Source organism: Chiloscyllium plagiosum, chromosome 4, assembly GCF_004010195.1.
Source record: "Chiloscyllium plagiosum isolate BGI_BamShark_2017 chromosome 4, ASM401019v2, whole genome shotgun sequence".
NCBI classification, from domain to species: Eukaryota; Metazoa; Chordata; class Chondrichthyes; order Orectolobiformes; family Hemiscylliidae; genus Chiloscyllium; species Chiloscyllium plagiosum.
Window position 1 is genome coordinate 127,178,789 of NC_057713.1, and position 12,308 is coordinate 127,191,096.

The 12,308-nt window shown below is 41.6% G+C and overlaps 1 protein-coding gene across 3 annotated transcripts in view; it reads left to right on the forward strand.

Annotated features, from left to right (window-relative positions):
* Positions 1-11,564, forward strand: part of stau2 (staufen double-stranded RNA binding protein 2) — a 362,332-nt gene extending 350,768 nt beyond the window's left edge. For all 3 annotated transcript variants that reach the window (XM_043689168.1, XM_043689169.1, XM_043689171.1), the window contains 3 exons: positions 8,232-8,320; positions 8,616-8,660; positions 11,486-11,564. In XM_043689168.1, the coding sequence (XP_043545103.1) occupies positions 8,232-8,320; positions 8,616-8,660; positions 11,486-11,549 (198 nt within the window). In that variant the 3' untranslated portion in view covers positions 11,550-11,564. The remainder of the gene's footprint in view (positions 1-8,231; positions 8,321-8,615; positions 8,661-11,485) is intronic.
* The last annotated feature ends 744 nt before the right edge of the window (positions 11,565-12,308 follow it).

Consider the following 12,308-nt stretch of genomic DNA (forward strand, 5'->3'; position numbering starts at 1 on the left):
GGAGAATCCAAAGGGTTTTTACAAATACATTAAGCACAAAAGGGTAACTAGGGAGAGAATAGGGCCCCTCAAAGATTAGCAAGGCGGTCTTTGTGTGGAGCTGCAGAAAACGGGGAGATAATAAACAAGTATTTTGCATTAGTATTTACTGTGGAAAAGGACATGGAAGATATAGAATGTAGGGAAATAGATGGTGACATCTTGAAAAATGTCCATATTACAGAGTGGGAAGTGCTGGATGTTGTGAAATGCATAAAGGTGGATAAATCCCCAGGACATGATCAGGTGTACCCGAGAACTCTGTGGAAAGCTAGGGAAGTGATTGCTGGGCCTCTTGCTGAGACATTTGTATCATCGATAGTCACAGGTGAGATGCCAGAAGACTGGAGATTGGCTAATGTGGTGCCACTGTTTAAGAAGGGTGGTAAGGACACACCAGGGAACTATAGACCAGTGAGCCTGACCTTGGTGGTGGGCAGGTTATTGGAGGGAATCCTGAAGGACAGGATATACATGTATTGGGAAAGGCAAGGACTGATTAGGGATAGTCAACATGGCTTTGTGCATGGGAAATCATGTCTCACAAACTTGATTGAGTTTTTGTAGAAGTAACAAAGAGAATTGATGAGGGCAGAGCGGTAGATGAGATCTATATGAACTTCATTAAGGCGTTTGACAAGGTCCCCCATGGGAGACTGATTAGCAAGGTTAGATCTCACGGAATACAGGGAGAACTAGCCATTTGGATACAGAACTGGCTCAAAGGTAGAAGACAGAGGGTCTGTGACCAGTGGAGTGCCACAAGGATCGATGCTGGGTCCTCTACTTTTTGTCATTTATATAAATGATTTGGATGTGAGTATAAGAGGTATAGTTAGTAAGTTTGCAGATGACAACAAAATTGGAGGTGTAGTGGATAGCGAAGAAAGTTACCTCAGATTACAACAGGATCTGGACCAGATGGGCCAATGGACTGAGAAGTGGCATATGGAGTTTAATTCAGATAAATGCGAGGTGCTGCATTTTGGGAAAGCAAATCTTAGCAGGACTTAATGGTAAGGTCCTAGGGAGTGTTGCTGAACAAAGAGAAATTGGAGTGCAGGTTCATAGCTCCTTGAAGGTGGAGTCGCAGTTAGACAGGATAGTGAAGGGTCGTCTGGTATGCTTTCCTTTATTGGTCAGAATATGGAGTACAAGAGTTAGGAGGTCATGTTGCGGCTGTACAGGACATTGGTTAGGCCACTGTTGGAATATTGCGTGCAATTCTGGTCCCTTTCCTATCGGAAGGATGTTGTAAAACTGGAAGGGGTTCAGAAAAGATTAAAAGGATGTTGCTAGGGTTGGAGGATTTGAGCTGTAGGGAGAGGCTGAACAGGCTGGGGATGTTTAGACAAAGTCTTTTCCCTGGGGTTGGGGAGTCCAGAACTAGAGGGCATAGGTTTAGTGTGAGAGGGGAAAGATATGAAAGAGACCTATGGGGCAACTTTTTCACGCAGAGGCAGGTACGTGTATGGAACAAGCTGCCAGAGGAAGTGGTGGAGGCTGGTACAATTGCAACATTTAAGAGGCATTTGGATGGGTATATGAATAGGAAGGGTTTGGAGGGATATGGGCCGGGTGCTGGCAGGTGGGACTAGATTGGTTTGGGATATCTGGTCACCTTGGACGGGGTGAACCGAAGGGTCTGTGTCTGTGCTGTACATCTCTATGACTCTATGACTAAGTATTGGCCTCTGTCAGCGAAGATCACATCCCTTGAATGAATAAGAAAATGTTGCAGATGGCTTAGAAATAATCTGCCACTGACACTCATTTTGTTCGACAAAGGCTACTCAGCTCCTGACCTCCATGCAGCCTTGATCCAAACATGGTCAAAACAGCTACAGATCAAAGGTTGCGTGAGAGTGAATGCCCTTGTTAACAAGGCTACATTTGATTGAGTATGGCACCAAGGTACCCTCGGAAAACTGGAATTCATAGGAATCGGGTTAAATTCTTCATTGATTGGGGTTGTAAGTACAAAGACTAAGGTTATTGTTATTGGAGGTCAAACTTCTCATTCGCTGGACATCACTCACTGCAGGAGATTCTTGTTTGAGTTGTCCACAGATAGCCAACTGTCTTCCCACAGCTTTCCAAGCTAACTCTGCTGACTGCTTATTGCTACAAGGCTCTGTGAAGATCTCTGTAGATTTCTTCTAGCTGCAAGCTAGGCAAATCTTTCAGTTGCTCCTTTCCTCATGAATTTCAAAATGAGCTTGAGCCACAGCTGGGAAAGATAAAGTTAATATTTCCTCTGTTTGAAACAAATCTAACTTATCATCCCTTTTGGAATCTTTCAATCCATTGCATTGTAGGTCGCCCCAAAAGCAAAGCTGTAAAGATTGTGTCCGTTTCCAAACCGAATTGCCTAATTCTGGTACAAACACTTACGGATAAATTAAACAAAAGTCCTTTCAGATACGTTTCCACCCTATATCTCTCTCTATAGCAATGTGACACACAAGGCCTATTCCCAAATAGAAATGAAAAGCAACCACTTTTTAATTCCAAAAGATTTTCTTGCTTCTGGAAACCATGTGAATAATTTCTATCTCTAATGGATTTAGAACTGCTTTCCCAGAATTGTTAGCTTTGAACTTTAATGGTGACAGCTATAGACAGCTTGGCTCTACCAAGATGTCCAGAAGTGGGTCATCTATCGTTCAAGTTTTTTTCACTATCAGCTTTGACCTCTTAAGTCAACATGGCCCTAACCTTTTGGTTGCTAATTGCCTTAGGTTTGTTTGATTTGCATTTGCATCACAGCTGTTTTTGCCAGTTTTGCCAGTTTCTCAGCCAGATGCCCTCATTTATCTCCTGTTAAAACCTTAATTCCTGAAATGAAAAGTTATATTCTTAAGCATATGAATTAGAAACCAGGCATTCACAAAAGAATGAGACAAGGTTTTTTAGGGATAGTATTATGACCAGTCTTTTAACAGTTTTTGACTTACTGACAGGGTTATGGAGTCTTTACAACACAGAAACAGACCATGTCAGTAGTTATGCTCACCACAATCTTCCCCTTACCCGCCAGTATCTATGCCTGCAACCTTAGACTCTGTTCTGCTTCATTTATTTAAATTCATCCTCCCCCATTTAATGCATCTATGATAGTCACATTGCTACTCCATCAGGTAATAAGTTCTATACTTTATCCACTCTTTGGTTAGCAATATTCTTCCTGAATTCCTTAATGGATTCATTTAGTAAAATTAATATAACAAATGGATGGACAACAGGATAGACTTGCAAATATGAGGCAGTTATTTTGAGTAGGTTAGAAAATGATTTTTGGATATACTTTACTTGAAAAGTATAAGTAGAAAACAAGAGAGGAAAAATATGTACACACGGAGCTAGGTTTTCCAACCGGAATGTGAAACCCCACTGTTGATCCTGACCGGATGAAAAAATAATCACATATCTTCAGATGAGTTTTCCCTGTGATTTTCCTGGCCAGCAACCACCCCTTCTGAAACAGCAAATCAGAATGCAGAAATAAGAGTGCAGTGGATCAGCTTAGCAATCATGTTTTCAGTGGGAAGAGCTGTTTTCTGCAATTACAAATCCTGTAAACTACTTGGAAAGCTACTAGGAGAAGGTTAGTGTATCTGGTAAATGCAGGAGTAGGGTGGCAGATTCGTGCAAGTTACAGGTTAAAATGGCAAGTGAGTGAGAGTAACAATTTCTTTGGAGTCAGCTGCATTGGGTTTTCAACGTAATGTGTAACTCCATTCTATTCAAGTCTATTCCATGACCGGATTTCTAATCCATGGTACTTCTCATAAGAGAAAAAGCGTGGATGCACTAGATTCAAAAACTTTAAAAATTTTCAGTTAAGGCACTAGTTAAGCCGAACATTAAGTGTAGACTAGAGAACTAGAGGTATGATCCTGTATCAGACTCAACATGAAGAGTTGAAATTAACTAGGAGAAAGTGAGGACTGCAGATGCTGGGGATCAGAGTTGAGAGTGTGGTTCTGGAAAGACACAGCAGGTCAGGCAGCATCTGAGGAGCAGGAGAATCAATGTTTTGGGCATAAGCCTGTGTATTTCCAGCACCATACTCTTGATTCAACATGAAGGGTATATACAACTACCATATTTAGTTGCACACACTATGAACTTACCCAAGGTTGACTTGTCCCCCAGTTGTATCTTTAGTGGAGTGGTACATTCTTCCCTACTCCCACGTAAAGCAGTCCATTTCTGAGGGTCAGTGTTATTTTACATATTGAGAGTAAATGTTAAAAACACTTAAAGTACTACATGAGCATTTGCTGCACTTGGAGCACTTATCTTTATATGAAGTATGTTCACTGCTGAAGATTCTAAATGTTGTAAAATTGAAAGCACTTTAAAACTGGTATTTGCATAATTGCATTGAATGCTTTGTAATCCCCATTTAGCAGAGCTACGTTAGCATAAATCATAGAATCCCTACAGTGTGGAAACAGGCCATTTGGCCCAACAAGTCCACACCGACCCTCCAAGCATAAGGCACACAGCAGCTCACTGTTTCCAATGAAGTCAAGGTTGACACAAAATTTGCATTTAAATATATTACTGCATGATGAAAGCCATTACAATATTTCTATTTAATATCATAAAAACATACACAGTACCAAGAAGTAAGATACAGGACTACACATAACCGAGCTGGTCTGTTCTGCCATTCAGTGAGATCATGGCTGAGCTGGTAATCCTCAGCTCGACTTTCCTGCCTTTTCCCCATAACCTTTGATTGCCAGAATAAATAAGGGTTGATACTATAACAGGAATACTTACATCTCTTAAAAGCTAGCATCACAAATTCACATAGTAATACTAATTAAAATTAATCAACATTCTAATCTGTGTATTTCTTAGAATTCAAAGTACAGAAAAATACATCATGACTAAATATATAATCAAGATAAAATTAGATGATTATATGAAAGTATTCAAAGAAGGTAGAAAAGGTTTGATATAGAATTTAAAAAAAAAATTAAATTATCAAAATAAAGTAACTTCTTTGCACAAGATGTAAATTTGGAATAATCCTGAATCATTTTTTTATTTTTTATTCATTCATCGAATGTGTATGTCAGCATTTTGGCCCATTTCTAATTGCCCTTGGGGTGGTAGTGCTAAGCTGCTTTCTTGAACAATTTCAGTTCATTTGGTATAAGAAGATGCACAATTTTGTTAGAAACAGGATTCCAGGATTTTGACGAAGTGACATGTAAGGAATGGCAAAAGTTTTCAATTCAGGATAGTGAGTGGCTTAGAGTGGAATTTGAGGATGGTGTTCCCATTGTATCTGCTGTCTTTGTGGTCCTAGATGGTCTGATCATGGGTTAAGAAGGGTAAGGATCCTTGGTGAATTTTAGATTAGTTTCCCTTCAGTGTCAAAACAGGCCCTTTGTCCCAACAAGTCCACACCAAATCTCCAAAGATTAATCCATCCAGACCCATTTTCCCCTGACTAACACTGTGGGCAATTTAGTATGGACAATTCACCTGACCTGCACATCTTTTGATTATGGGAGGAAACTGGAGCACCCGGAGGAAGCCCACGCAGACACGGGGAGAATGTGCAAACTCCACACAGACAGTCACCCGCGGCTTGAATCGAACCTGAGTCCCTGGCGCTGGTGCTACTGAGCATTGGTGGTGGAAGGAATGAATATTTGTGCATGCAATGCCAATCAAGCATGGATGCTGTCAAGTTTCTTGATTGATGCTAGAGCTGCACTTGTAATCCATCACATTTCCGACCAACGCCTTGTTAATTGTGTAAAGACTTTGGGGAGTACAAAGATTACTTGCTACAGGATTACAACCTGTTTAGTTTAGCTTCTGGTCAATGGTAAGCCCCAGAGGTGGGGTGAATTCTATGATGATAATGCCATTGAAGGTAAAGGGGCAATGGTTAGATTATCTCTTTTTGGAGATGGTCATTGCTAAGCATTTGCGTGGTGTGAGTGTTACTTGCTACTTGTCAACTTAAAACCTGAGTATTGTCTAGGTCTTTCTATGTTTGTACTCAGAGTATCTTCAGAGTTATGAATGGTTCTGAATAGTGTGTAATTATCAGAAAACATCCCACCTCTGACCTTATATTTAGGAGAATGTCATTGATAAAAACAGTTGAAGATGGTTGGACCTAGGAAATAGGCCTTTGAAATACAGCTCTTTCATCCATGTTTGAACAAGGCTATAATAAATCAGCTAGGAGAAAGTGAGGACTGCAGATGCTGGAGATCAGAGGTCAGGCGATGGAGGAGTCCAAGGACCTGCATGTCCTTGGTGGAGTGGGAGAGGGAGTTGAAGTGTTGAGCCACGGGGTTGAGTCTCAGTCCCAACCCTCAAACTCAGCACCACCTTCCTAACCTGCAATCTTCTTCCTGACCTCTCCGCCCCCACCCCACTCCGGCCAATCACCCTCACCTTAACCGCCTTCCACCTATTGCATTTCCAATGCCCCTCCCCCAAGTCCCTCATCCCTACCTTTTATCTTAGCCTGCTTGGCACACTCTCCTCATTCCTGAAGAAGGGCTTATGCCCGAAACGTTGATTCTCCTGCTCCTTGGATGCTGCCTGACCTGCTGCGCTTTTCCAGCAACACATTTTCAGCTATAATAAATCAGCAATTGAAAGTCCCATGTGGCTGAATGTCAGTGAGCAGTTTTTGCTGAGTGAATGCTCCTTGATAACATTGTTGATGTCACCTTCTGTCTAGGCGGAGTCTAATGCATTGGCAATGGGTTGGATTGTCCTGCCTTTTATGCACAGGATGACCATGGGCAATTTTCACTTTATCATGTGTTGTAGCTGTACTGTAACAACTTGGCTGGGGGTGCAGCAAATTCTGGAACACACATTTTGGGTACTATTGCTGGAATGTTGTCAGGACCCATTGCCTTTGTAGTATATAGTGCCACCAGCCATTTATTGGTATCACAAGGAGTGAATCAAAGTGGGTGAAGACTGGCATTCTGTGATGCTGGGACATCTGGCCAAGATGGATCATCCACTCAGCACTTCAAATCCTTACGCCTTATATTGACACATTTTATTTTAGGTCGCTTGTACCATCTATAAGTGCATTTGCATCCAATATTGTATCTGTTACTACACTTTGTAACAAATGACTTAAGGTTCACAAAATTAAAATGAGAAAGGCTTATTTCCTGGAATGAAATCAAACTTTTTTCTTTGCATTTTCCATTCTTATTACTTAATTAAAATTATATCCTTTCGAGTGTTTTTGTCCTTTTTGTCAGATCCTTGCTGGACAAAATGTTTTCATATTTCAAAGTGAAGGCTGGAGTGGGATGAAAAGACTGGCATGGACTGGTTCCAATGAATGGCCTGTTTCTGTGTTGTATATCCTACTTACTCCCAGGCAATATATTTAGTACAATGACTTATGGTGAATTCCAAACAAGTATTCATTATAAGGTTTAAAAATATAGCAGAATGTTTCTACCCCCTGGAGTTGGGCTGGGAGGTGAGAGGGGTGTTAAAACGACAGTAGAAGGTGTGAAAAGGGAAGCCTGAATTGTTCTCACTAGTATGGCATTAGTATCAAAGGCAAAAGCTTGGATTCCCGCCAACGAGAGGCAGCAGGCCAATTAATGTATTTCATTTGCCTATTGAAAGTCATTTTACAATCCTGCAGGATTTTGCCAACTTCAGAAGGTCCCCCACCACATAGTTACTACCTCAAAGTGAATGTCTAGGGCAAAGGGTGCAGTCTCCTTCTTGAAGGCTCTACTGCTCATGGTGGGGTCATTGACTGCCCTGATGTTGGTGCTGGACGCTTCACCCCTACAGTCACCGGTGCTGCCTGCTTGGTACTGATGTAGCACAAATGTTTTTCACCTACTCGCAAGGATGATGGGGGCTGTCTCAGTTGTTTTCACTTGCAGCTTCAGCCGTCCAGGTTGCAGAGCTGCTGTCCACTCAAATGTTAGCAGCTCCTTAGTTCCCAGTGGTGAGCTCCTAATTGATCACCATTTGTAACGTTGCCCCAACAGTTCATTCACCAGCTCATGAATTACTTTGAGTCTCAACATCAGGACTCCGAGTATGTGTAAAATTTTAGTCATGTTGCATACTTTTTGGGAAGTGCATGAGGAAGAAACATTTTGAAAAATTGTCCCTGTAGAGGCTTACCCAGGCTTTTTTTTGTTCTACAGGCAGCTTTAAGTGCCTTGAAACAGCTGTCTGAACAAGGTCTTGACCCAGTGGAGTATGCAATCAATATAGAAAATGGTCCCATTGAAATGTAAGTACAGATTAGCCTGCATTAATATGCAGTCAAATTCTTTTGTAAATATTATTCTTAGCTTTGTGCGAGGATATTATAAACAGGTGGTACTAATATTAAGCAGAAAAATAATAAAAGGCTATGGAACCTTGTTAGATAAGGGCTAGGAACTGATTAAGTAGGTGGCAGATGCAATCTGATGTGGGTAAGTGTAAAATACTTATTATTGGAGCAAGAAATTAAGGGTATCGCTCCTCAAATGTTACAGTTAGTGATACGCTAATGCAAGTTCATTTGTCTTTTTGACCATTAGTTTGTTGGAGATCTTCACCCATTTCAAGTGGGAGACAAATGAATGGTATGTAAATTTTTTTCAGTGTCCCTCTCCTAAAATCCTCAACGGCAACCTGTAGATCAATACATGACAAATGGAATAAAAAACGAAAGAAATTCAGATGCTGTAAATCAGAAACAAAAACAGAAGTTGTTGAAAAAGCCCAGCAGGTCTGGCAGCATCTGTGAAGAGAAATCTGAGTTAACATTTCGGGTCTGGTGACCCTTCCTCAGAACATGGAGACCCCTGAGGAAGGGTCACCAGACCCAAACATTAACTTTGATTTCTCTTCACAGACATGACAAACGGAACTGTGATGGTCCGGTATTATTCATCATGTGATCCAAGAAATATGATCTATAATCTGCTCCCAGGAGGACCAGTTCCAAAACCGTACAACCCAGATGGCCTCCTTCTTCAAGGAACGCAATTTCCCGCCAGACGTAGTCGACGATGCCCTCCACCGCATCTCTTCCACTTCCCCCTCCTCCGCCCTTGAGCCACGCCCCTCCAACCGCCACCCGGACAGAACCCCACTGGTCCTCACCTACCACCCCACCAACCTCCATGTCCTGACAGTGCAGCGAGAAATGTCAACATGTGTGAGGTGCTCAGGTACTAAAGTGGGTCTTGAACTCTTAACCGCTGTCTCAGGGAAAGTGTGCTACCACTGAGATAAAGGACAATTTCCTCCATGTTTAGGTCTTCCGCGGCGTTGGAAAGTTTGACTTTGAAAGATAAAAACCCATGACAATTCTGCAAATCCCTGCCTTTGATCAGTGTCATTAAATAATACAGCAGATGCCCACAGAACGTGATTTGAGACTGCGGTGTTATTCACTCCATTGTCACTGCTGTTTTCCAACAGCTCAAAGTCATTTAATAACTGAGTCATTTGTCTCAGTCAAATCCATCGAATTCAGCACCGCCTTCCTAACCTGCAATCTTCTTCCCGACCTCTCCGCCCCCACCCCAGTCTGACCTATCACCCTCACCTTGACCTCTTTCCACCTATCACATTTCTGACGCCCCTCCCCCAAGTCCCTCCTCCCTACCTTTTATCTTAGCCTGCTGGACACACTTTCCTCATTCCTGAAGAAGGGCTTATGCCCGAAACGTTGATTCTCCTGTTCCCTGGATGCTGCCTGACCTGCTGCGCTTTTCCAGCAACACATTTTCAGCTCTGATCTCCAGCATCTGCAGACCTCACTTTCTCTATAAACCAGTCAAGACTAGTTGTGAGGTAAAAAGTTGATGAGAATCAACTTCTAATCAAAGACCACTCCAGAAACTTGAGCACATTATCTAATTTGATACTTTCAGCATTGTTGGAGGTGACATCTTTTTTGGATGAATTGTTAGATCAAGACTCCCATTTACTTTTATGATAAATTTAAAAGATCTTGCAGCACTGATCACAGAAGAGCACTGGAGTTCTCCTTGCAAATATTTAATCTTCTTGCAAATAAGTGCTACAAAAAAACTTGTTAGTTATTTTATTGGTATTTATGGGACCTTGTGGGCTTTCACTGTAGTTATGAAAGATCCTCCATAAATGAAAAATGTTTCAAGGAAGGACACACAAACTTGAATTAACAAAGAAATTAGGGCACATCTAAAAGGTCATAGGGCAGTATTCAGATCTGAGCTGAAATCCTGTGTGCTCTTTTAAAAAGGTCACAAGGCTTATTTTCTTTGGTGAAACATTGAGGTGATCTATTTGAAGTCTTACAGATAACAAATAAATTGACAAAACTAATTCAAGTGAGTTGTTTGCTTTGGTGAACTGTTCAAATATCAGGTAATAAGTTAAAGGATCCTAAAGTGATTGGGTCAGTTCATAATTAGTTCACTTGAAGTTAATTTTGCCAATTTTAGAGGATCTGTAAAAGCTTCTTAAACAAAAGTGTTCCCATTTTCATTATTGGTGGGGAAAAGTTTCAAAATAATATATTGAGTTTTCATTATCACTGTGGTCTTTTTGGGCTGTTGGCATCGTTGTTCTGCTCTTGCTTTCTTCAAGCCTTTCTCAGTCTGTGTCAAAACCTTACCCACCTCTTTGGGTTTTCTTCTTCCTCATCTGTTTTTATCTTTTTGAAAATCTACTTTATAAACAACCTGATTAGGGATGTTATTACACACCTCTGGAACAAGTGAGACTTGAACCCTCGGTTCAAAAGTAAGAATGCACCACGGGAGCCCTGTATTTATTTCCCCTTCAGTTGTTGCCAGAATAAAACAAAATTGATTGTGTTTCCAATGTCCATACTTGGCTATCTGTCTGTCTCTTGACCTAAACTCATTTATCTGTCTGTCCATGGTGTCTACTCCTTCATACACTAGTATGATTGTCCAGCAATGCTGTCATAGAATTTCATAGAATCTCCATAGTGTGGAAGCAAGCCATTTGGCCCACTGGTTCCACACCAACGCTCCAAAGAGCATCCTACACATACCCACCCCCTACGCTATCCCTGTAACCCTGCATTTCCAATGGTTAATCCACCTAGCCTGCACATCTCTGAGACACTTTGGGTAATTTATCATGGCCAATCCATCTAACCTGCACAGCTTTGGACTGTGGGAGGAAACTGGAACATCCGGAGGAAGCCCATGCAGACACCGGGAGATTATGCAAACTCCACACACAGTCACCTGAGATTGGAATCAAATCCGGGTTCCTGGCACCATTCTTTGCAATAATTTTAATTTAGCCAACCCAGCAGGAATCTGATGTTTTCAGGTCAGCTACCAATTTACATTCAACTCAACTTTGTTCTCATGCGGAGCCAACATTGTGCAGTTCCCAATGCTGTAACCTGAACTATGTACCTCTCTTATTTTTTTAGCTGGTTCCTACATGTCAAGGCACACAAGGCCACAGGCCAAGTGAGGGAAAATGGGATAATATAGTTAGGTGCTAGCTTGTGACTGGCGATGCATCAATGGGCTGAATGGCCTCTTTCTGTGCTGTAGACCTCTATTAAAATACTACTTGCCAGTCGCATGCATGGAATAGATGGGTAACTCAGCAGCGGGGCATGCTTTTCATTGGTGTCGGTTGACAATGCTGTCGCTATGGATGAGCTGTAAAAGAACTGGCTAGCCAAACTGGGAGGTTCTACATCATGGTCATTACTTTCCTCCCCAACTGCATTATTATTATGGTAAGACTTACTAAAGCTGAATTTTCCCCAGATCTTGAATAATGTGTGCAATGGCAAGTGAGTTGGGAAAATATGGGGGTCTAGATTAGAGTGGTGCTGGAAAAGCACAGCAATTCAGGCAGCATCCGAGGAGCAGTAAGATCGACGTTGAGCTGAGCTGGAAGTTTGGAACTGGGGTGAGGTGGGGGAAGGGGAAATGAGGAAACTGTTGAAGTCCACATTGATGCCCTGAGGTTGAAGTGTTCTGAGGCGGATGGGAAAATATTACAATATGGAAAATGAAATTCTCAACATCGAAGAAAATGTCCAATTCTGAAACGACATTTTGAACAGCAAATTGACTGTCCTGCTAGTGAGTAGCAAGGGGCTATTTTATCTGTTCGCATGTCTTTAATAGCTAATCTCATTGCACTGATGTGCAGTTTACTAAACTGGTTTGATTTATTGTTGTTACACGTACGTAGGTACAGTTAACAGTTTTGATGTTCATGCATTGCAGGCAGAT